Genomic DNA, 23,630 nt, shown 5'->3' on the forward strand with positions numbered 1-23,630 from the left:
TTTAAGAAAACACAGACTCTCGTAAGGTCTCATGCACTCTCTCGCGCGAGATCTTCTTCCCGGAAGCGACAGTGCCGGTGCCGCGTGTGAGGAACCCGTGAAGGATCGGGGTTAGTTCTGGGGAAGAACGGGGGGAGAGCAGGGTAGTCCCGGGACGGGCGGGGAGCTCCGGGCCGTGACTCGTCCCCTAGGGCGGTGGGTCAGGAGAGTCGGGCCGGGGAGGGACTGGGATTCACCTTCCCATACAGAGTAGGAAACTGAGGCACCGAAAGGTCGGGGACGGGGCTGAGGCCCGAGCCGAGGAGTCACAGGTCGCGAGCTGAGCGAGACCCTCGAGGCCCCTTCCCCCGTGAGGAGGAAAAAGCTGACGCTGATGTCGTAGGGTCTCGGGATCGCGGAAGTTCGGCCATCGAGCCCAATCTAGTTTTACGGAGGAGAAACTGAGTCCCGGGGCCACCCCGGGCTGCCCAGCTCGGGCCAGAACCCTCGTGCGCTGGCAGACAGACCTAGGGCCTGTCAGGACGGCTCGGCCCCTTCCTGAGGCCTCCGGGCACTCATTTTTCTCCGGGGGTCCTAACGGCCCGCGCCCGGGGGGGTGGGGGTGGGGAGATCTCGTGGGGCATGGCGCGAGTTAGAAGCCCGTGACTGGGAGGGAGGGAGGGGGTCCCTTCGAGCTGGGGGGCAAAGAATGCGCTTCACCCCCTTCCCTTTTTCAGGGCGTTCTGGACCATGGAGTATCTGAAGGGCCCAGCGGCGAGCAGCCCCGGCTGCGTGTGAGTTACCGCCGTCTTTGTCCTGTCAATTTCTCTGTCAGTTTCACCTGGTCTGTTTCGCTGGGTCCGAACTTTGGACTCCTGCTCAGTTGCCGGCATGCGCCCGCTGCGAGCGCCCGCCCCAGTTGGGCACCAAACTATTTACGAGGAACTTGTAGCGTTTCCATAGTGAGCCATGAGCTCATCTGCTGTGGGTCCCGATTGGCTGCCACCGCCAGGCAGGGGCTCTGGAGGACGAGCCGCCTCTCTGTGGTTTCTGCTCGGGTGCCCATTGGTCCGATGTTCACTTTAGAGTTGTTTAGAGATCTTCGGAAAGTGTTCGGCAGTGAGAACTGGGGCACCCGGGCCTTAGGCTTCTTATTCAGGCTCAAGACTCAGCCCCTTGCTGAAGATGCAAATACTTCTGACTGTATGGAAAATGAAACCACAACAGAAAAAAATCAGGACGAGAACCCAGCAGAATTTTAAAATGTCCAGATATATTAAATAATTATTATTCACCAGCAAACAGGCCAGGTCTGGCACCAGAGCTTGAATTCTGTACTCTGGCTTTTAAATGCTTCTTTGGATGATCCAAACAATGTTTGCACCTCAGTTTGCCAATCTTAAAAATGGGATGACATAAAATAAGATTTTATACCTCTCCTATCTATACAGTTCTATAATTATTTATCAAATGCCTACTGTGTACCAAGCACTGTATTAAACCCTGGAAATATAAAGAGTCCAAAGATAGCACTCTTCTCAAAAAGCTTACACTCTTATGAGAGCTACCATCTGTAAATTTTTGTTTCAATTTTTTTATTTTTAAAATTTATTTTATTATGTGTGTGTGTGTATATATATATATACATCTATATGTATGTGTATACATACACCCCCACAAAGCTATGTATAGGATAAATAAGATAACTTCGATATGTAGTACTGTTTCCCTCAGTAATTTTTTCCTTTGAGTGTATTTTTATACTTGGATTGTAGAATGAAATGACATCTTAGGGAAAACATCCTGAGACATGATTGTAGGTAGCTATTCTCAGTTAATCCCGATATATAATGAATGCAACATATCCAAAATTTTTTTGAGGAAATGTCATCAGAAAGAAGGTCAAAATACAAATTAAAACTTATAGTGCACCCCGAACTCTTAGGAGGATGTATTGTCACTGTCCCATTTCAGAAATCTAAAATGTGCTTTATTTTGTTCCATTTACTTAAGCCTGTGCTGCGAGTGCGGTGTCCCCATCCCCCCCAACCCAGCCAACATGTGTGTGGCCTGTTTGCGGACGCAAGTGGACATTAGTGAAGGGATCCCCAAACAAGTTTCAATTAACTTCTGCAAACAGTGTGAAAGGTATGATATTTTAGTTTATTTTATATTCTGATTTTCGTTTAGGGCAGGGGTGGGGAACCTCTTTCCTGCCAAGGGCCATTTGGATATTTATAACATCATTTGAGGGCCACATAAAATTATCGACTTAGAGAGCTCAAGCAGTGGGAGGTTTTTGTATCCAGCTTTCAGCTCATCACCTTGGATTGATTAAGGAGATGATTTCTTGGGCCTTTTATGGCTCTCAGACTGGAAGTTCCCTATCTACCCCAGATCTAGAGTGAGAGGAGCTACAAGTTTGGGGCAAATATTTGGGAGTCCCAAATTTTACAGTGTTTTCTAGTTCTTAAGAAATAAATAAGATCATTATAAAATTGTTAGCTTCTTGTTAGGATGTCTTTTCTGTAGGTGTTTTTAAGAAATTGATTTATGCTAAGGAGAGATAAAAATAAAAGAAATAATGTAGCTATTACCACTGGTTTGAGTTTTTTCTTCCTGGTTGAGTGAAATGAAAAGAATCAACATTAAGTTTGGATACAGTGGAATTTTTATCTTTAATACAAATGTTTGTATTTTGTAGATGTGTTAAGTACTTTAAGATGTACTTAACTTTTCTTCCTATCTTTGATAATAAGTATTTATTAAATACCTATTACAAGGACAGCTAGTGGTAGCCTTAGTGCAGAGTCTTCAAACTATGGCCCGTGGGCCAGATGCGCCAGCTGAGGACGATTATCCCCCTCACCCAGGGCTGTGAAGTTTCTTTATTTAAAGGCCCATAAAACAAAGTTTTTGTTTTTACTATAGTCTGGCCCTCCAACAGTCTGAGGGACAGTGAACTGGCCCCCTATTTAAAAAGTTTGAGGACCCCTGCCTTAGTGAATAGAGTGCTGGGCTCACAGTCAGGAAGATTAATCTTCAAATTTGACCTCAGATACAAGTGCAAGTCACTTAACTCTGGGTGCCTCATCTCTAGAATGAGCTGGATTAGGAAATGGCCAACTCCTCCAGCATTTGCTAAGAAAACCCCAGATGGGGTCATGAAGAGTTAGACATGACTCAACAACAAAAAAATGCCAGCATTTGCTAAGTGCCGGCAATACAGATACTCAAAGAAAGTCCCCGTTCCCCAGGAGCTTCCGGTCAAAAGGAAGAACCAGTCCCCAAAGGGAAAGCTTGAGGGAGGATGTGGGACTTGGAAGAGGACGTGCTGGCTGGGAGGGAGAATGTGTCTGTGGGGGGGTGACAAGGTAGAGAAACCCAAGAAATCCGGAATGAGGGCAGGGTGGGGAAGGGACTCTCGCAGAAGATCTTTCTCCTGTTCTCTGCTTCAGTGAACGTTGCGTTCGTGGCCGTGTCCTCAGTCAGAAGGCTGAGTCCTGATGAGGCAGGCGTGCCGAGGTTGGGGGGACCCCGTAGGAGAAGGCGATTTCCCAGGGACGAGGTCAGCGTTCAGACAGCCTGGCTTTTTGGGACACTCCCGTGGCTGGCCCGGTGATGTGGATGCACCGAAGTTAAACCAAAGCCCAGCCCTGGGAGCAGCCAGTGGTCTGACGTGGTCCGTGACCTGGCAGGGCTTGGAGTGCGTCCTTATGGAGGTGTCAGTGACCTGGCAACCGGCAGATAGCTGGAGAATTAGCCCAGCCAGCTGGGGAGAAGCTTCTGCGCAGGTTGGACAGAGACACAGCCCTTCTTCAGATCCTACAACCAGAGGGGCAGCGGTCGGTGTCAGTGGTGAGAGTTCTCGCTCTGATAAAAATCACATCTTTGAAAGAGATCTTCTAAGAACCGTACTCAGGAACACTCTGTCTTAATGAAAAGCAAAATGAAATTTATGTTATGTATTTATACAAAATAAGTCCCATGACCTCTCATTGGGTTTTTGAATAAGTACATACATAAATCATGAGATTTTTAATATTTAAAAAAAAATAACTTTTTTTTTTTTTTTTGTTAACCTGGTTAACAACTTCCTGATTGAGTTTTCCTGGGGAATAGAAATTGTTTTAAATGCTCTGTGTATACCTGTCTGTTCATGCAGAGTTCATAATTGACTCTCTCTTTGTTTTTCCTTAGATATCTTCAGCCACCAGGAACATGGATACAATGTGCCTTAGAGTCAAGGGAACTCCTTACTTTGTGTTTGAAAAAAATCAAGGCTTCTTTAAGTAAGGTAGATTAATTATCTTCTGGAACTTGGGTATAAAGATCACACCTTGATAACAGGGGATAAATTGGAAGAAAATGGAGAAATTTTAAGATTCAGAAATAATGGTACAGATTGGTATTCTGATTTGCTGGGATTTGATTTTTTTTTTTTTCTTGTATGGTTCTTTACAAAGTACCAAAATAGCCAAAAGGAAGAGCAGAATGTCATTTAAATTTTATTTTGGCAAAATATTTGTGTGTTTGTGCCTGTATTTGCACTCATGTGCCTTTTAAACAGAAATCATTTAATTCTCTGGTTATGTGAGTTCAAGATGTTTGAAATAATTACTATTTAAATCGAACCTTTCATGTTAAAGTTACTAAGGAGAATATTTATCAGTAATGCCTGTAGAACCTTTTTGCTGGAAATGCTTTTCAAAAAAGTAGTTCACTCATCCTTTAATGAATGGACTTTTGTAAATTATGGCAGCATCTGGTGACCTTTCAACTCAGTCCAGCATCTTTGTCCCTTTGCATTATGCAAAGTAGATAACACTGGTAGCTTAAGTATCATCAGATTTTATAGATTTGCTCTTTTCCATCAATTTTATAAAAGTTCTCTTAGGTTAAAAGAAATTCACGTCATGTAAGGCTAAGGATCATTAAACTCATTTTTATTGTTTGCACAAACCTTGCCTCATCAAGTTTTTAGCCACTTTTTCATATTTATAATTACAAGTTTTCTTGTGGAAATTTTTTAAAAGGAAAATTGGCTTTCGTTTGAAAGTCTCGATGATTTGTCCTGGATGGAAGTTCCTTCTTCCACTTCCAGTGCTCATCGCAGCAGGAGGGAGTTTGGGGTTTTCAGAGGCTGCCCGAGCAGCGCCGAAGCTCTGGGAGGTTGTCCCCCAGCGGAAGGCTCGTGTGGTTCCAGTGTCAGGCTTTCTGCTCCCTGGAGAATGGCCTGGCCGGGAGTGGAGGGACTTCGGCTATGGCCGTGCAGGTGAAAACGCAGAACCGCCGTCAGTCGTGTTTCCGGTCCTCTTGTGCAAAAGGGGGCAGAGCTCTGCCCGGCTCCCCCGAAGGCCGGGTTTGTCCAGTAATTTATAAGCAGATGCAGGACCTGAGACGTCCCAGCTGAAGGAGCAGGAGCCTGCGGATTGCTGCCAGTGGTGGGAAGTGGGCCTCGACTCTACGCCCTCCTCAGACGGGAGAGGAGCAGGTGCTCCAGCTGCAGCCTTCGGGGGTGTCTGCCCGTGGGCCGTCCCAGCTTGCAGCTCAAGGATGGTGCCCACCGGCATGGAGAACGAGGGTGACCGTTACACCCGGTGCCCACCGGCGGGGAGAACGAGGGTGACCGTTACACGTGGTGCCCACCAGCGGGGAGAACGAGGGTGACCGTTACACACCTGGTGCCCGCCGGCGTGGACAATGAGGGTAACCGTACATGTGGTGCCCACCGGCGTGGAGAACGAGGGTGACTGTTACACATGGTGCCCACTGGCGTGGAGAACGAGGGTGACCGTTACACGTGGTGCACCTCCACCCATGCGAGAGAGCAAAGGCGTATGGAAATGCCCCCAGAGTCAGCGGGGCCGATTCCTAATGTTTCCATTGGCAAAGGCAGGAGGCAAGAAGCATGCTGGGAAGTCGGGCTCAGAGCAAGACTTGGAGAAGTTTGGTAACCTTCCACGTGGAGGTTGTAGGAAGTGAGCCAGGAGACTCCCGAGTTGGGCCGGACACTAACCATCACTTCAGCTAAAGGAAATTTCCCAGCTCTCGACAGGAAACAAGCGGGCTTCCCGAGCCCATGGCTCTGTGGTTCGGTATCCAGCTCTAGCAGGAGCCACGTCCGTGCCAGAGAAGAAAGGGTCAGCAGAGACAGACGTCGTACGCGACAAAGGCAGCTCCGTCCCGGTGAGGGGGAAGAAGCTGTTGCATGAAAAATGTGAAGTGGACCCAAGTGGGAATGTTGGCTGTGTCGCTGTCCTGGGGACAGATGGAAAGGAATTGCCATGAAAAGGAGGCCTCCTGAATCCAGACACAGGCGGAGCGATGGGGATGGGAAGGGGGGAAGTAGGAACAAACATTTTTTAAAATTTTTCTAAATACAAAAAGATAGTTTTCAACATTCAGTTATGTAAGATTTTGTGTTTCAGAGTTTTTTCTCCTCAAGAGAGCAAGCAATTTGCTATAGGTTATATGCGTACAATCCTTATCAGCATCCACATTTGTGAGGTGTGAGAAAAATCAGATAAAAGAGAAAAAAATGAGAGAAAAAGAACCAAAAAAGAAGGCGGGGGGTAGGGATACTGTACTTCGATCCACATTCAGTCTCCCTAGTTGTGTCTCTGAATGTGGATGACATTTTCTATCCCAAGTCTGTAGAAACCGTCTCGGATCTCCGTATTGCTGAGAAGACTTAAGTCCATCACAGTTGATCATTATATAAACTTGCTATTACTGTGTATAATATTGTCTCACTTTATCCAGCATCAGTTCATGGAAGTCTTTTCAGGCTTTTCTGAAATTTGTTATAGACAATTAATAGTATTATACTTCTATGATTATAGGGAATAAGCATTTAAAAATACCTACCACGTGGCAGCCATTGCACTGAGTGTTTTATAAATATCTCACTGGGTCCTCCCGACAATCCCTTCCAGTAGGAGCTTCTGTCCTCTGCAATCCTGACCTACCCCGACGTGTGAGGGGCCAGAACTTGAAACAAGGGGCTGAGTCAGTGGAATTGATAGAGACAGTGGTTGTTCAGCCCGGTGCTTAACCGTTCTCTAGTTCAGTCCATGTACTTAGTACTTACTGTAGTCCTACAAGATTCACACCTTTGATTAGAGAGGTTATAAGCTGGGACAAACTCAGCCAGAAGCGGAACGAGGGAAGACAGAAGTGGCGGCAGCTCTCCTCCTCCGCTTCTCCACTGAAACCAAGCTCCGGAGGCCTCCAGGAAACTAGCCGAGCCCCAGCCGAAGGAGACAAGAAAGGATGTGGGCTTTAACACCTGGCTGCGTTTGGGGCGATTACTGGCCTGAAACGAAGGCTGCTCCCAGAGGAGCCCAAGAAAACTCGACAGAGAACATTACACTGACGTACATACAAGTAGCGTCACAAAACAGCAAATGCACGGAGCTTTGGGAGGGGTTGGCAGGAGAGCCAGCAAGCCAAGAGGGACATTTAAGGTTGGAATTAGTGACAACTATTACATTTGGGCGTCATTGGAGACTTGAACTGGTCATTTAAGATATCATAGAGATGATAAAGTTCAGAGAAGACAAGAAGCAAAATTGGTCTTAATTTTTAAACATTTTATTCTCTCTCTCTCTCTCTCTCTCTTTCTCTCTCTCTCTTTTTTTTTTTTTTTTGCTGAGGCAGTTGGGGTTCAGTGACTTGCCCAGGGTCATACACTTAAGTGTCTGAGGCCAAATTTGAACTCAGGTCCTCTTGACTTCAGGGCCGGTGCTCTATCCATTGCGCCACCCAGCTTCTTATTAAATGAAGTCTAGTTTCATTTAATTGCTTGCTTCAGTAGCCAGAATTCATATTGAGGGTTCTGAGTCAGAATTGCTTCGCTCCCAGAGGATTGGCCCATGGATATTTGGTTTTCTCTCCTCCCCCCAATTCCCTTTTTTTTCTTGTTCTTTCTTTTTTTTTTTTTTAACAGAATCTGTCAGTTCTGAATGTGATTGCAAAAAAAAAAAAAAAAAAAATCCGGATTTTAACATTGTGTCATAGCTTGGTCAGGAAGTAGCCAGCCATGAATTTCAGATCAGAATATGGTGACTAAAGTCTCTTGACTCAGTGTGATCGGAATGGAGCACCCCTGGCCTCTGCCTGAGGGGGTTAGAATCAGCGCTCTGAGAAAAGCGGGAGGAAACCCCAGGACGATCTTGTGCAGGGAGACCCTGTACCACGGTCCCTCCGTCCTCCCTCTCTGGGCCTGCCCGAGTGCCTGTGATTCTTGTGGCCTCAGGGGACCCTTTATGGATGTCCAGTCATTTCCTTGTGACCCATCGGGGGTTCCTTTTAGCAGAGATCCCGCAGGGTTTTGCCATTCCCTTCTCCACTTTATTTTACCAATGAGAATCGTGGCAAGCAGGGTTGAGGGATTTCCTGGAATCGCACAATCGGCAAGGATCTGAGGCTGAATCGGAACTTAGATGTTCCCGATTCCAGGTCTGACGCGATCCACCAGACCTCGTGGCTGCCCAGGGGAACCTTGGCTTTCTCGGAGCATCTTGTGAGATCTGGTGCATTACCGAGCTCGTTTCCCCTTTTCCGGGGAGATGGGCGAGTTCTTCACGGTTTACTCTAGTTTTTCATTTGTCCCATTGAAGGTACGGTTGATCGAAGCTGGCTTTGTTTGGACAGAACCTCATTCCAAGCGGCTCAAAGTCAAGCTGACTATCCAGAAGGAGGTAAGCGGGGAAGCCGCCCGGAGGGGAAGCGGGAGTCCTGCTGCGCTGCCTGTGGTGCAGAAAGGGACCAGGGAGGGTTATTCCCGGCTGACTCGTTTAATCCCATCGTTATTCCTTCTCTGCTTGCTTTGGGGTCACTGGTCCGCTTGGCTGGTCCTTGGGGAAAACGCGTGAGGGGGTAGAATGGAGGCTTACGCTGGTTTCTGAGAGTTTTTTCTAACTAAAATAAAAACATCGGCCGGGAGACGCTTTTGTTTCTTTTGAAGATTGCTCTTTCCACCTCCCTCTCCATTTCCGCAGCTAAATTATATAGAGCTCATCTTTCTTCAAAGAAAATATTCCCAAGTGAAACTGCTTTAATTTAAGAATCTTTCAGAGCCTTTGAAATGTTAATGTAAGACATCCCGGGGCTTAATCACTATGTCTTTTTACCTTTTTGATCAAATAATCTACCATTTTCTACATATAGGATGTTAAATCTGGGTAGTTTATCCTTAATTAATATGAAATACATTCTGAAGGTACTTACGCGAACAGATTTTCAATTAAAGGGATGATGAGATCGCACGGGTTTATGGGCCTTTCAGGTATAACTGTGCCGGGATGGAAAGTCTCGGAGCCACAGGTGAGGAGACTTTGGACGTGGCTTTCTCTGGGGACGGATGGACGGGGACGGTTGTTTTTCTCCCTCCAGGTCCTGAACGGCGCCATCCTTCAGCAAGTGTTCGTGGTGGAGTACGTGGTGCAGCCCCAGATGTGTGATGCTTGCCATCGGGTGGAAGCCAAGGATTTCTGGAAGGCCGTGGTTCAGGTCAGGCAGAAGGTAAGCATGATGCGGACTGACGGAAGCGCCCCCTCCCCTCCCCCCTCCCGTGGGTCCTCCTGCTTGTCCCCCAGAGCCGCTGGAGCCTGGAGAGAGGGAGGGAGGCCGAGCCCGCCCTTCGCCCTTCCTCCAGAGCTTGGCAGCCCCCGGGGGTCTTCGGGCCCTGGGCTTTTGTAAGACGGGAGCATCGATGAGTCGTGGGTACTTGTTTTCCAGAGCACATTTTTACCCGGATGCCTCTGGCGCCGTTTTATTTTTGTCCTGTTAGAAGAATGTGCCATTCAGAGTTGATTTTTTTGTTCCTCTTTGACCTCTAACGTTTGTTCTGGGTTCTTGATTTCAATTTAGACCTTACACAAAAAGACTTTCTACTACCTGGAGCAGCTGATCCTGAAGCACAGAGCGCACCAGAACACCCTCCGCATCAAGGAGATTCACGGTGAGGCGGGCGCGGATCCCCTTGCATTTGAGACGTTTGAAATTTCATTTTCCCGACACCCCAAAGTTCCTTATGGAACGTTCCGCGCGCTTTTATTTGGGAGGGTGGGAAGCGCCGCGGGACCTCCCGCTGTTCCTGTTGTGGAGCCTCGGGGCGCAAAGACGTGGACAAGCCCAGGCCTCGGAGCCTTGCACCATCAGAGTAGCTGGGAGCACGTGGGAAGAGATTGCTTTCTGCGCCTTTTAAAAAGTCACTTAAAGGAAAGAGTGAGCAGGGATGGGCGAGTCCGTCGGGCTCTCCTCCCGTCCTTATTGGTGGGAAGACGGCATTAAAAGACGGCGAGAACGTTTCATGGGACAGTTAACGCCAGCTGGGGCTGTCAGCTCCGTGGGATAGAAGGCCCCCGAGGGCTGTGCTCCCCTTGGGAACGGTCGGCTGCCTTGTTCAGGAGAGCGTTTCTAAAGCCTTAGGAAGAAGCATTTTGGGGAGGGTTCTGTGAACGTAAATAGAACTGACAGGCGGGGAAACTGAGGCAGAACCAGCCGGGCGGCTTGTCCGAAGTCGGGCTGGCCGCCCCCCGGCCCGCGGACTGTTAGGTCAGCAAGGCCTCCGATGGGCTCCAGGCTTGCCCTAGATGGGCTGCTGGCCCCCGCCCCGCCCAGGAGTACCCGGGCCCCGAGGGGTCCTGCTGGGGCGCCCCCCTCTCCTGGGGAGAACTCTTGGTGTGATGAGTCAGCACAGGCTCCCGGGGAGACCTGCAGCTGGAAAGGGGGCTTCTGTTTGCTCTGGGGGGGGGGGGGTGCCGGTGGCAGAGAGCAGAGGTCGGCAGAGCTGGCTAACATTCTGCTCTTCGGCCTTGCTGCTGGCCGGCGACGCTCCTGAGGCCCGGCCCTGCCCCCTCCCTCGTGGGGCCCCCACGGCCTGCAGAGCCCCTCCCTCCGTGCGGGAGTTAGTGCCCAGAAGTGCACTCGGGGCCTGTGGAAGCCCCTTCAGGGCCGCCCTCCTGTTCCTTTTAGATGGCCTGGATTTCTACTACGCCCAGAAGCAGCACGCGCAGAAGATGGTGGACTTTCTGCAGTGCACGGTGCCTTGCAGGTAGGGGAGTGGGGGAGGCCGGGCCTCCTGGCTGCCCCTCGGGTCTCGTGGGTGCGGGGGGGCCTCGGGGCCGCGGACGCCGGCACAGGGGGGCGAGAAGCTGCGGGGGGGCCGGGCGCGGGATGTCGCAGGAATGGCGCGTCCCAGGGTGGAGGCAGGCCCTTGTTGGGGGCTCGGGAAGGGGGCGGTACAGACACGGGGGGCGGGAGTCAGCTCTGGGGGTGCCCCCCACTGGAACGTGGCCGGGGCGTCTCCGGGGGTAAATCGGCTTATCCAGTAGTAGCCAAGCGCCACCCTCTGCTGGGCCCTGAGCCGGCTCCGGGAACACGAGGACAGTCCCAGGAGCGGGGCCACAAGGAGCGGAGGCTGCGCTGGGGAAGGATACCGGGGGCGGGGGGCCACAGAGGTGGGGGTCAGCACTGAGGAGGAGGAGTCCCCGCGTGTTTGGGTCCCCGGGCTCAGCGCCGGGAGCGGGATCTGCGTCAGTCCTGGGGGGTTAAGGGTAACCTCGTTATTTCTTTAACTTTTAGATCCAAATCTTCGCAGAGACTGATCTCCCATGACATTCACAGCAATACATATAACTACAAAAGCACTTTTTCTGTGGAGATTGTTCCCATATGCAAGGTAACTCTTCCTCTGCTTGATGAATCTGAATTCAGCTTCCGTTAACATAAGTTAGGAGCGCAGCCCCATGAGTTAGCATAAGTTAGAGGCCCCAGAAGAGCTGGGGGAGAAGTGTCTAAGATTGTGCTGGAAGGGACCGCCTGGGCCTGGGCCGGGGGGGAGCCTGGGCCGGGGGGAGCCTGGGCTCAGTTGGGGGAGCCTGCCGCTGTCCCAGTTCTGAAAGGCCCGCCCTGGTGAGAGCAGCCCCGACCCTGCCACCGATAGGCCTTAGAAGGCCTCGGGGAAGCCCCCGTGGGCAAGGATGGCGGCTTGTGGTTCGGAGGCTTCTCCTTCCTTTAGGGTTTGGGCAAGAAAGCAGCGGCTATGGAAGGTGGAACCACTGTGGGTCTGCATGTGGGTGCCCCATCTCACAGGCGAGGAGGAGGAGCATGGTCTGAGAGGCTGAGGGATGTGCCCGGGGCCTAAGGCAGCCTCAGTCAGGTCCCCCTGCCCCTCCTTCCCCCTTCCCCAGCCAGTGGTGGCCCCCTCGTGCTGTGGGGGGGACAGACTGCGGTCCTCCTGCACTTCATGGCCTCAGGGCAGCTTTTCAGCTCCTCCCCTCCCATTCTCTAGGCCATTTTTTTCTGGCTGGCTCAGAACTTGCAAACAGGAGACGAGACTCTCCCGGGTTGTTGACGGCCCCAGCCCCACAGGCCACGGGGACGCTCCCTCCTGCCCCGATGCTGCCTTGGTCTCACACCAGCCTGGCTGGGGGCCCGTGGGGCCCGTGGCCCTTTTGTGCCTGTGTCTTCCCGCCCTCCGTGAGCCCCCGTGGCCAGGCTGGTCACCAGTGATGCCCCGGGGCTTGTAGAGCCCTCCCTGACCGTCCCCTGGGGCCGAGGCGGCCACAGTCACGAGGGGGGCTAATTAAGTCTAAGTCAGATCTAACTTAAGTCTAAGATCTAACAGATTAAGTCACGGCTTTGCAAACCTGTCAGCGGCTCTATAGTGTCTGGCCCTGGGGGCTTCCTGGACACTTGCCGTGGCTTGACAGTAGGTGCTCCTGGATTTGTCAGATGGAAATAAGCGGAGCCTGTGCATCTCTCCTTTCCATCGCTGTGTTTAAATTAAAGCTTGGGCTCTGAGGCTATCTTAGGAATAGTGGAGAGTGAAAAGGGTAAGGAGTTAATGAGAGCTTTGAAAGCTTGGTGTCTCTTCCTTCATTCACATCCTAGACCTTTGTGGACAACAGGTTGTGCTCATGCTCCTGTGTTTGGGGTCCGGGGGAATAAGAAGGCCCAGGGAGGCGGCTGTGTCAGGCAGGCCCCCGAGGGCTCCCACTCTGGTCCTCCTAGAAATTCATCAGACGGTTTGTTTCCTTCACTAATGAGGTGCGTCGTCCTTGGGATCAGTTTGATTTTTTTTAAATGTATTTCTCAAAGAGGGTCCCTTCCACCTCGAACGTTCTCCCAGTCTGTAGTTCTACCATTAGGCATTTTGGAGTTTCAGTTCCTAGTTCTTCTCTAGTATCTGTGTGTCTCTATGTAGATGTAAATATAGACAGAGAAAAGACTTCAGTGGGAATTGTATTTGAGAAGGCCATTTGCAGCTGTTCTCAGAGAAATTTTGCTTTAGTTGAATTTGTATTCTTGTAGATGTTCGTAGATTACGAATCGCCAGAGATCTGGTATGTGTTTATAGAATATCGGCCTGTGGTTGTGTGATAGAAACGTTAAAGTTTCGAGGGGCTCTCAGTTCCATATCTGAATAAATGGTAATAAAATGGTAGCCGGGCCGCGGAGGAGAAGGGAGCTTCTGGCCGCGGAGCTTTGGAAGGAGTTCTCGGGACGGGCCAGGCTGGGAGACTCTGGAAAGAATCGCGTTGGGGGCTGTGACGCGGGACTCACCTCCGCCACTTTCTGCTTCTGCGCAGGACAACGTCGTGTGTCTCTCTCCAAAACTGGCGCAGAGCCTTGGAAACATGAGCCAGATCTGTGTCTGCATCCGAGTGACCAGCGCCATCCACCTCATTGACCCGAACACACTGCAGAGTAAGGCTTTTTGGGGGAGGGGGCATGGAAAAAATTGTCTTAAAGGTTGTACGTCTCTGGGTACAGTAGTGAATGGGGTTTTTAATAGTTAAAACTATTCATACTATGCCCTTGAATTACAGAATTTTAATTCTTGGAAAAAAAACCCTCATTTTTTGAAATGAGAATTATAAACCTAGCTGCAGAACATATTTGCAAAAGGTGAATGGGGATTGGATTGGGAAGAAAGCATTTGATTAAAAGGGCTCTCTTCTCTCATTTGATAATGTTTATAGAAATTATCCCTTCTATTATTCCTTCAAATCTTTTCTTGTGTAGTTGTTTCGTTCCATTAACTTTTACTGAAATTGGATTGTGTTTGCTCTCCAATTTAATTTTTGTGACTAATTCATTTAAAGCCTCATGGCCACATTTCAGCGTATTTGAAAGCAATTCAGGCTTTGGAAAGCAATTTGCTTTTTGGGATGGAGAGATGTGGCGGTGCTCGGATGGTTGGCTCGTTCCATCCCTCCTGGAGTTTAGATAAAACTCATTTGGAAACTTCCATCCTAGAGGAATGGTTTTTATTAAGGCTAATTATTTAGATTCATTTCGGCCTGCTTTTATTTTAAAAAATTTATTATTTTTTTTTTTTTAGTTTTAGTTAAAAAACAAAATGGTTTAGAATTTTTCCTTAACACAGAGTGAACAGAAATGGAAAGTCTCTAGATAAGAAACCACAAATGATCTTGATAGGATCCGTAAGGAGAGCAAGAGTTAGCAAGAGTGACGGCAGGAAAGGCGCCTCAGCTTTTGGGAAATTTCCTTTTTCTTACACCCTGGAGGCTCCTCCTGCTGGAGATTAGGCGGGATTGTGCACGGACCATGGCGGAGACTGGCCAGACCCGTGGCCACGTTCCCGCATGCAGTGGCCGGGGGTCCCTTGGCCCTTCAGTGGGTTGTGGACGCTGGGGGAGAAACGGGCACGTGGGGGCGGAGCCGGCACGGGAGGTGACCGGGAATGTCTGTCGTTGGTGGCTGGGCCGTGTCCTCCGCCCGGCCCTCAGGGCTCTCCTCGCCCCTTCCCCGCAGTCGCCGAGATCGATGGGAACACTTACTGGCGGTACCCCTTCAGCAGCTTGTGCCACCCCAAGCAGCTGGAGGAGTTCATTGTGATGGAGTGCAGCCTGGTCCACAACCAGAAGGCCGTGGCGGGGGCCGGCATGCGATCCAACAAGGTGAGGCTCCCCCCTCCCCCCCAGGCCGCCTTCCTGAACTAGGCCTTCTGGCAGGAGGCGGGAGTCAGAGCAAACGAGTCCCGGGAGCCGGGCCGGGAGGAGAACCACTGGCCTGCTGGGGGCCCGGGGGCTGGGGACTAGTGTGGATGCCAGGACCCCGAGGGCCAGGCTCTGGCTCGCGCTTTCTGGCCGCCTTCACCAAGGCCGCCTCCGAGTTCTGCTCCAGGCTCGTGCTCCTGGGGTCTCCTCCCCCCCTCCCCTCCCCCCACTGGGATTGGCCGGCTGTGGCCGGAGCCCCGAGCCTGGGCTCTGCTGCTGAGGGACCCAGAGCCCCAGTTCCACTCGGTGCAGTGGTGGGCCCTGCATGAGGGCCTGTGCACGGGGGCACCTCTGTCCCTTCCCTCTTTTTCCCTTCGTCCCAGCTCATGGCCCCCCTCCCCCTCCCCGTGACCAGCCCATCGGCCAGCAGGCGTTTAACTTGCCCCTGTGTGCGTCTGCCCTCGGGGAGCCCACGTTCCATCAGGAGCCTCCCGGGCAGGGGAGGCCTCCCACGGCCACAGGAGAAGCTCCCCTGGAGCCGGGCTGGGGCCCACATTACGGACAGGGCGAGGGCACCGAGTGGCGGGTGGGCAGCAGGGGTCGTCCCCTCCTTGGAAGCCCTGTAGGCTTAAAGGGGCTCAGACGTCCCTTAGTGGTGCTCAGAGGGCTTCCGTCAGGAAGCAGGAGCTCGTGGCCGCTGACCGAGCCCCTCTCATTGTTCCTGTCCAGCACATGCTCGCCGAAGTCTGGGTGCAGAAGACATCGGAGATGAACACGGACAACCAGTACTTCTGCCGGACTCACCTGGGACACCTGCTGAACCCCGGAGACTTGGTGCTGGGGTGGGTACGCCACGGGCCTCTCGGCACTCGGGCTCCCTGGTCAAAGTTTGGGTTGGGCTGCTCCCTGGAGGCTCCCGGCGGGGAGGAGGCTGGGGGCCGGGACGGGGAGGAGACACTGGACTGTCCAGTCTCAGCCCAGAGCCTCGTGCGCAGCGTCTGCCCCCTTCACTGTGGCTTCTCGCCCGGCCACTTGCGCAGAACCTGTCTGGGGAGCCTGTAAAGCAGCAGACCCCCAGCACGGAAGGTGGATGTCCTCCTTATCACGCTTCTCGTCTTCTCCATCCCAGCTTTGACTTGGCCAACTGCAACCTGAACGATGAGTACGCCAACAAAATGAACACGCATCGTGTCCCCGACGTGGTGAGTGTTCCGTCCCCTCGGGAGGTTTCCCCCGGGAGGGAGAGGTGCCCGCTCCTCGGTGAAGAACGGGGCTGTTTGGGGTCTCTGTGGAGTGGGAAGGTGAGATCAAACGAGAGCTTTCCTTTGAAAACGCTTTGAAAGTGGCTCTCCTCCTTTTCCTAGAGAAAGTAAGTCCGAAAGAGTTCGAGACTTTGGTCCCTTTTTTTATCAACCATCTTCCACAGAATGCCGTAGTTTTCTTAATTTACTTTACCAGACCCTTTGACGTACCACAGAGCAGAATGAGTCACAGGAGTGTTTAGCCGGCTGTATCGGGGATCCACTCTTAGCTCGCCTCCATCTTTCTTCCCTGGAGCAGCCAGAGTTTGTTTAGAAACAAAAGGCGCTCCTTCTTGGCTGGGGTGGAGGAAACCATTAGGATATTGGGCTTGATGGATGAGCCCGCTTCCCCCCCATTCTCTGTGATCGGGGGGTGGGTCCGGGGGGAGAAAAGGTTATTGGGAAGCGAAGGTGACGTCAAAGCAAAAGTACCGTAGGGAGGCGGTGAACGGAATCGTGGTTGTCAGCAGTCTCTCCCAGGCCTCGAAGCCGGCGGCGCTTTAAAACCCTGATGAGTTTGTGCAACGTCGGTGCGGCGAGTCTCCATCCACCTGCTCTTTAATGGGAGTGAACAGGTGCTGCTTTTCTCAGCAGGGGTGGAGGCGAGGGATGGAAGGAGAGAATCCATCTGTTTTACTTGGCTGTTTCAGAGACCCAGGAGACGGAGCCGGGCCGTAGGTGCAAGGCCAACAGAAGGGCAAAGTCCGCTTAACGAGTGTCTCTCCGCCAGCATCCCGGCGTGCTTGTGTCCGATGGGCCGGCTGCCCCCTTATGGGGCTGGGGCCGGAGGGACCCCCACCGGGGACACACGGCCCTGTCTGTGGCCCCCGTAGCCCCATCTGTGGTCCCCGTGGCCCCCACGGCCCCGGTCTGTGGCCCCCACAGCAGGTTTTGGAGTCTCTGGGCTTCCACTGGGCCGTTGTTCCTCTCTGAATAACGTTCTGATTACTTTGGTGTTTAGGTCTTGATCAAAAAGAGTTATGATCGTGTCAAACGTCAGCGTCGCAGGAACTGGAAGCTCAAGGAACTGGATCGGGACAAAGAGACCATGGACACAGACGATGAGAGGTACAGGCCGGGCTTATGTCTTTTTTTTTTTTTTTTTTTTTTTAAATTTTTTATTTAATAATTACATTATATTGACACTCGTTTCTGTTCCGATTTTTTTCCCCCTCCCTCCCTCCACCCCCTCCCCTAGATGGCAAGCAGTCCTTTATATGTTGGATATGTTGCAGTATATCCTAGATACAATATATGTTTGCAGAACCGAACAGTTCTCTTGTTGCGTAGGGAGAATTGGATTCAGAAGGTAGAAATAACCCGGGAAGAAAAACAAAAATGCAGATAGTTCACATTCGTTTCCCAGTGTTCTTTCTTTGGGTGTAGCTGCTTTTGTCCGTCATTTATCAATTGAAACTCAGGTCTCTTTGTCAAAGAAATCCATTTCCATCAAAATATGTCCTCATACAATATCGTTGTCGAAGTGTATAATGATCTCCTAGTTCTGCTCATCTCACTTAGCACGGGCTTATGTCTTAATGGGGACCTTGTGGTCAGGGAAGCTCTTTCTGGCCCCGAGGCTCTTGGGCTTTGGGAGAGGAGGATCGTGGGTATCGTGGCTGCCTCCCCTCCCCCAACGAAGGGCAGCGGGCCTGGCACCTGGGAGAGATGCCGGCTGCAGTTAGTCTGCTTCTGGTTCCGTGTTGGGAGATGGAAGGGGGGGGCAGTGAGCTTCCCTGGGGGGGGTGTGTGGGGGAGTGATAGAGGTCTCCCAGAAGATCACCCCCACTCTTAGGAGAAAGTTGCTAGTCCCAGATTCCCTGAGTATTAAAGAGGTGAGAGTGACTGCTCAGCTGCTGGTTAGTCACGTCATTCAGTGTAATCACAGAAACCAGAGCCCATCAGTACAGGCTCGCGAATCATTGTAGGAACCCGAGCGCGTAGAGGGAGTAAGAATGAGGGGAACTGCACAGATGGGCTGGACAGAGACTGAGCGGGGAAATAAGTAGGAGGCCTCCGGGGGGGCACGAGGCAGCCGTAATGTTCTCACTGCCTCCTATCGTCTTTGCTGCTTATCTCGAGCTATTTCACAAATAAAATAAAGTTTGTGCTCAAACCAGGGACCTGGGCTCCTGCCCGGCCCCATTCCCGTAAGGTTAGCGCCGGGTCAAGCGTCAGGCTGCCTGGCCTGAGCCCCCATCCTCCGCCCCCTGTAACAGCACGTGGACGTGAGTCCCTCTTCGTGTTCTTTCTGCCGCTGATCTAGTGATCTCAGGCCTCTTTAACTGCGCTTTCTTCACCTGAAAAGGGAGGCTCTTTTTGATAAGAATGAAATAAGAAGTACCCAATTTTGGGGTTGCTGAGCACCATCTATTAAATGGAAAAAGGGGATTGAGGTAGACAGTGCATCCTTGTCTGCGCCTTCCTTGGTGGGCGCTGCTCGTCCGTCTCGGAGCGCGGGGCTCCTGGAAGGCTGTGCCGACGGGCACGCCGGCCTGGCACACGTCGCCGAGGGAGAAAGCAGGGTGTGGGCCCCCGGCCGGCGCTGCTCTGGTTGTGGGTCCTCGGCCACGGCGTGGAGGCTAAAGCGCAGCTAACACCGTCTCCCTTGTGCTGCTTGAGGAGGGGACGGAGAAGCTTGGACAAGGGAAGGCAGGTTCAGCTCAGGCGGAATCATTTTACCCAGACAACGTCGTTCCTTCTGCCTTTGGAGCCTGTAGTGCCCTCAGCGTTGGGGGCCGCACAGCTTCCGGGGGACATGGGGATTCGTTACCTTCAGGGTAGCGTTAGTTGGAGCGTTAGGGAAATGCGCCAGAGAAGGTTCCATCCACTATGTCAGGGGCTTAAGATGAGGGAGGGCGAAGTTCCGGGGGACGTGGGGGAGGCGGCCGACCCCGACCCCAGACCCTGAGTCCAGGGTTGGAGCTTAACAGGAAGGGGTTTGGGGACAGAGGGTGGAGAAAGTGCAAGAAATAAGGATGCCGTGAGCCCAGGTGATACCGGGCGAAGGTGAGTTGTGGTTGGCACTTGAACTCCAAGCCTAGAGTTGGGGATCGGCTCGGGAAGTGACGGGATGCAGGAAGTTCTGAACCCAGAGGGGGAAGGGAGCCGGTCAGCCCTGCGGGGCGCCTCCCTCCCTCTCCCTTTCTTTGCTTCCAGTCCCACCGTTGGGATGCACGAAGTCGGCTCTCGGCATAAAGCAGACTCCTGGCTCCAGGGGAGCAGCTTTCACCTTCTCCAAGGGAGGGGAAGCCACTAATTTTGTATTTTAAAAGCTTTGTTCTCTCAGCTCCTGCTGAAGGAGCTTTTTTATGTCTCCAAAAGCCTTAATGTTATCGCCTGCTTTGTTGAAGGTGCTTAAAAGTAATTTGGATAAATTGAGAGTTGGCTCTATTATTACTATTGATATAAGTAATGAAAAGCCTAAAAACTTGAATTTTAAAAGTAACTTTGGTGGATATGCTCTCTTTAGTGTGTAATAAAAAGGAAAATCTTGATGAATAATAAGTAAAAAGCGAAGATATTGTCTAACTGGCGAGAAATAATTAACTTTGCCGCAAGTTCATGCTTTTGAACTCCAAGCATTTTAATCTTCAAGCTTTATGTAGCCTCATAAAGGGTGACAGTAAGAAGAATGAAAGTACTTGGAATATGAATAGTTTGGATCTAATTTATTATTTTCACTTTGAAAAATGGAAAAGTGTGATAGATTTTTAAGAAGTCCTAATTTATTTAAAAAGTAGGAGATAACTGTTCTGTCTGTTAGATGTGTTCATGCTAAAAAACAGGTCAATCAAAATTAATTAGCCATTTTAAGGAAGAAGTTACTAAATATTACAATAGGAGCAATACTTCATCACATTGAAGCATCTACACTTTCTTTGGCCACTGCCTCCACCCCCACAGACCGAGCAGCTCTACTTCCTGGGGGGCTGCTCTTGGGCATGGTTTATGGGGGAAAAATCTCGGTGCTGGGTGACTAATAAGCAGCCCGTCGCTAAGCCGCTTTAAACAGAGTTGGGTTGATCCCCAGTCCCCCAGCCCACGGCAGGATTCCTCTCGGTGTCTGCAGTCTGATAAAGCTCCCGGAGCTTGCGACCTGCAGGCCTAACTCAAGCCCAGGGTCACCTCGTCACCACAGTCGGCCTTCAGTTACCGCTGTTGGCTTTGGGAAGAGCTCTGCATTTGCTACTTCACTTTGTCCTCACCACAAATCCTGAGGGAAGGAGATGCTCTTAGAATCCCTGTTTTACAGAGGAGGTGACATGGAGGCAAAATCGGAGAACGTCGGTAGGGAAATGGACCATAGGAAATGGATTTGCCTCTCTTTTTCCCTTGACTATCTGACTTTTCCCACAGTAAAATACGGTCCTATTTAAAAAATCACTTTATGTTTTATTAACTTTATTAACTTTCAATCTTGAAATTTTTTTCTAAGTTTTCATCATTGCAGACTCTTTGATCTCCTATTCTCTGTGCTTCGAATTGGGCTAATGTGGACTATTGGTCTGTTAACCTCTGCAAATTTCCTTCTGCAGGCAGTACCAGGACTTTCTGGAGGATCTGGAAGAAGATGAGACAATCAGAAAGAATGTCAATATTTATAAAGGTCAGAATTTAAGTCAACTGAAAAGTCATGTTTTTTTCTATAACTAAAGTGACATATTGGGGGCAGTTGATTGGGTTGTCACCTTCTGAGAAGTTAAATTTTTTTTTCAATTCCTTAGCATTTGGTAATTTTTTCCCCATTTCTCCCCTGTCCTTTCCTCAGGGAACAGCCTCCCCCTAGCAACTTTTAGAGATGTATAATCAAACAAAACAAAGTCCCCTCTTGGCCATATTCTAAGAGCATATGTCTCGGTTTGCATTTGGAATCCATCATCTCTCTGTCTCTGTCTCTGTCTCTCTCTGTTTCTCTGTCTCTGTCTCTCTCTCTGTCTCTCTGTCTCTCTCTCTCTCTCTCTGTTTTTCTCTCTGTCTCTTTCTCTGTCTCTCTGTCTCTCTGTCTCTCTGTCTCTCTCTCTCTCTCTGTCCCTGTCTCTATCTTTGTCTCTCTCTCTTTTTCTCTCTCTGGAGACTTCATCAACAATCTTCAATATGACTGATCATTCCAGTGATCAAAGCACTTTAAATCTTTCTAAAGTAATCATTTTACAATGGCGGTGTTACTGTGTACGTTTTTTCTCCTAGTTCTACCCACTTCCTTCTGTGTCAGTTCACCCAGATCTTCTCTGGTTTTTCTGAGATCATCCCCTTCCTCGTTTCTCACAGTATTCCTCTGCCATCCTTGTATTCAGCCATTCTCTAGTTGATAAGAGTCTCCTTGGGCCTTTTACCTTTTACATCTAGTTATTCCATAGCATTTGTAGTTTTAATTCTTGGATTCCATAAATGTATTTGGAGAGCAGCAGAATTCCATTAAGACTTGCATCGCACAGGTCTCTCCAAACTTGAGGCTCCTGCCTTGGAAGTTGGAGGAGCTTACTTGGATGCTCTTGATGGTTGTAGATGCTGTGCCATTCCCACGGGCCTTGGGCATAAAACCAGAGTCCTTCGGGTTCTTTTTGTGAGAAGGTTGCCAGGAGGATGTCGTTTCTCCAAGTAGTCTTAATTGTCTGCTCCTGAGACAGTGGCTGGGACCGTGCTGGGTCGGGGGATCGGCCGCTCTCTTTCACCAATGTCGCTGAGAGTTGGGATCGGGACAGCGCATGGAGCCGGGGCTCTAATTGTTCTCTCTTTTCTCCCATCTCTCCTCCGCCTTGTCCCTGCCGGGTGATTTCTCAGCCTCGACAGCCCCCGTGGAGAGTGACACGGATGATGAGGGAGCCCCTCAGATTAGCCTGGCTGAGATGCTCGAGGACCTCCACATCTCTGAAGACGCCACGGGGGGAGAAGGAGCGTCCATGATGAGCTGATGAAATGCATTTCATCACGGACCACGCTTCCTTCATTTGGAACATGAGGGCTTGCACCGGGAATCTCTGAGATCCCTTCCTGCTCTAGAATTATTTGTTTCTATAAAATTTTAGGCCTTTTGAAAATGTTTGAAGTCTAAAAAATTGAGTAGAAAATGTTTATCTGCATGTCATAAATAAAATTCATATTGGGTTTCAGCTTTTGGGGAAAGTGTCTATTGGATACATGGCAGCCTAGTTATACTTTCATATACATAACTTTGGGGTTGGTTTCCAAAGGGGGAAATTTTTTAAAAGAACTTTAAAAAATATCTTAGGAAAAAACGGATACCTTCTACTATCCGTTATGTTATTCACATTTCCATATATTTGCCTTTGAGCTTCTTTTTACCCCTCATGTTTTCTAGCCTGTTCTCTCTCTAGCACTGGACAGGATAATCCTCTGGCCTCCTACCCACAGCCCCTTCCCCCCTCTTCCCCTCCCCTCCCCTATGAGCTTTGCCTTTTTATTCAGACCCTTGGGAGAATCTGCCCACCCCGGGCTCCGTCCCCTTCAGTTCTTCCAAACTGAAGTCCCCCAAAATTAGAATAGAGGTCTCAAAACAGGTACCACAATCTCCCAGGAGTGGCCAGAACTATATTAAAATGTGAGGGGGAAATATTTACCTGTGTTTGATTATCTTTTTAATCATTTATTAACATTACATTTTAAAACCAAGTCAATATATAGTTTGTAGGGATCCTTTTTAGTGGATTAGGGGCCCCGGTTTTTATTTTGAAAGATGTCTGACACTACTTGGTTGGTCCTTTTTATTAAAAATGCATTTTTTTGGGTAAAAAGCTTTTATATTGCTTTCTACATTCTCACAAATATATGACTTTAGGGCTTTATTGACTTGGGAACTTCCTTCAGTGATGTCAGTGGTACCTGTGGCTGCCCACAGCCTTCCCAAAGTTTGCCACAGGGCATTTACCCAACTTGTGAGAACACAGTAGGTGCTTAATAAATGCTTGCTGATTGAAGGTCTTCCTGATTTTTCCCAACATTTCCTGGATTGCACTGGATAGGGTAGTCCACCTATCATCCCTTTGGTCTTTCATAGGTACTAGTCTATCTGTTTTTAGTTCTTTCATGCATCCCAGATTCCTGTTCTTTCTCACGAGTTTAATGTTGCATTAACAACATAGACCATGGGCCTCTCCATTTTTCTTTATGTGATGCTTGTTTTTTTGTTGTCAATCAGTGGTCCATGTCTTGCCATATAGAAACACTAGTAAAAAATTATTTGTCAGAAACTTAGTATGTTATAATAGCTGAACCAAGATGACCAAATTCAGTTATTAATTGGTAATAACTGGACCAACTGAACTAAATCCAGTATTGAATACTAAGGCATGTAAGAGGGAGATGTAGATTTGCTGGGTGTTCTTCACTGTTGTGGAAGTCTTGAGACATTCAC

The 23,630-nt window shown here is 50.0% G+C and overlaps 1 protein-coding gene across 1 annotated transcript; it reads left to right on the forward strand.

Annotated features, from left to right (window-relative positions):
- NMD3 (NMD3 ribosome export adaptor) lies at positions 1-22,368 on the forward strand. Its single transcript, XM_051983110.1, has 16 exons — positions 1-110; positions 717-773; positions 1,993-2,127; positions 4,180-4,276; positions 8,604-8,684; positions 9,379-9,507; positions 9,856-9,946; positions 10,963-11,041; positions 11,572-11,668; positions 13,581-13,698; positions 14,770-14,915; positions 15,684-15,796; positions 16,084-16,156; positions 17,217-17,323; positions 20,794-20,864; positions 22,040-22,368. Exons 2-16 carry the CDS (start codon positions 730-732, stop codon positions 22,168-22,170), a joined length of 1,512 nt encoding a protein of 503 aa, XP_051839070.1. The 5' UTR covers positions 1-110; positions 717-729; the 3' UTR covers positions 22,171-22,368.
- Positions 22,369-23,630: the final 1,262 nt, after the last annotated feature.

Source organism: Antechinus flavipes, chromosome 3, assembly GCF_016432865.1.
Source record: "Antechinus flavipes isolate AdamAnt ecotype Samford, QLD, Australia chromosome 3, AdamAnt_v2, whole genome shotgun sequence".
Lineage (NCBI taxonomy): Eukaryota > Metazoa > Chordata > Mammalia > Dasyuromorphia > Dasyuridae > Antechinus > Antechinus flavipes.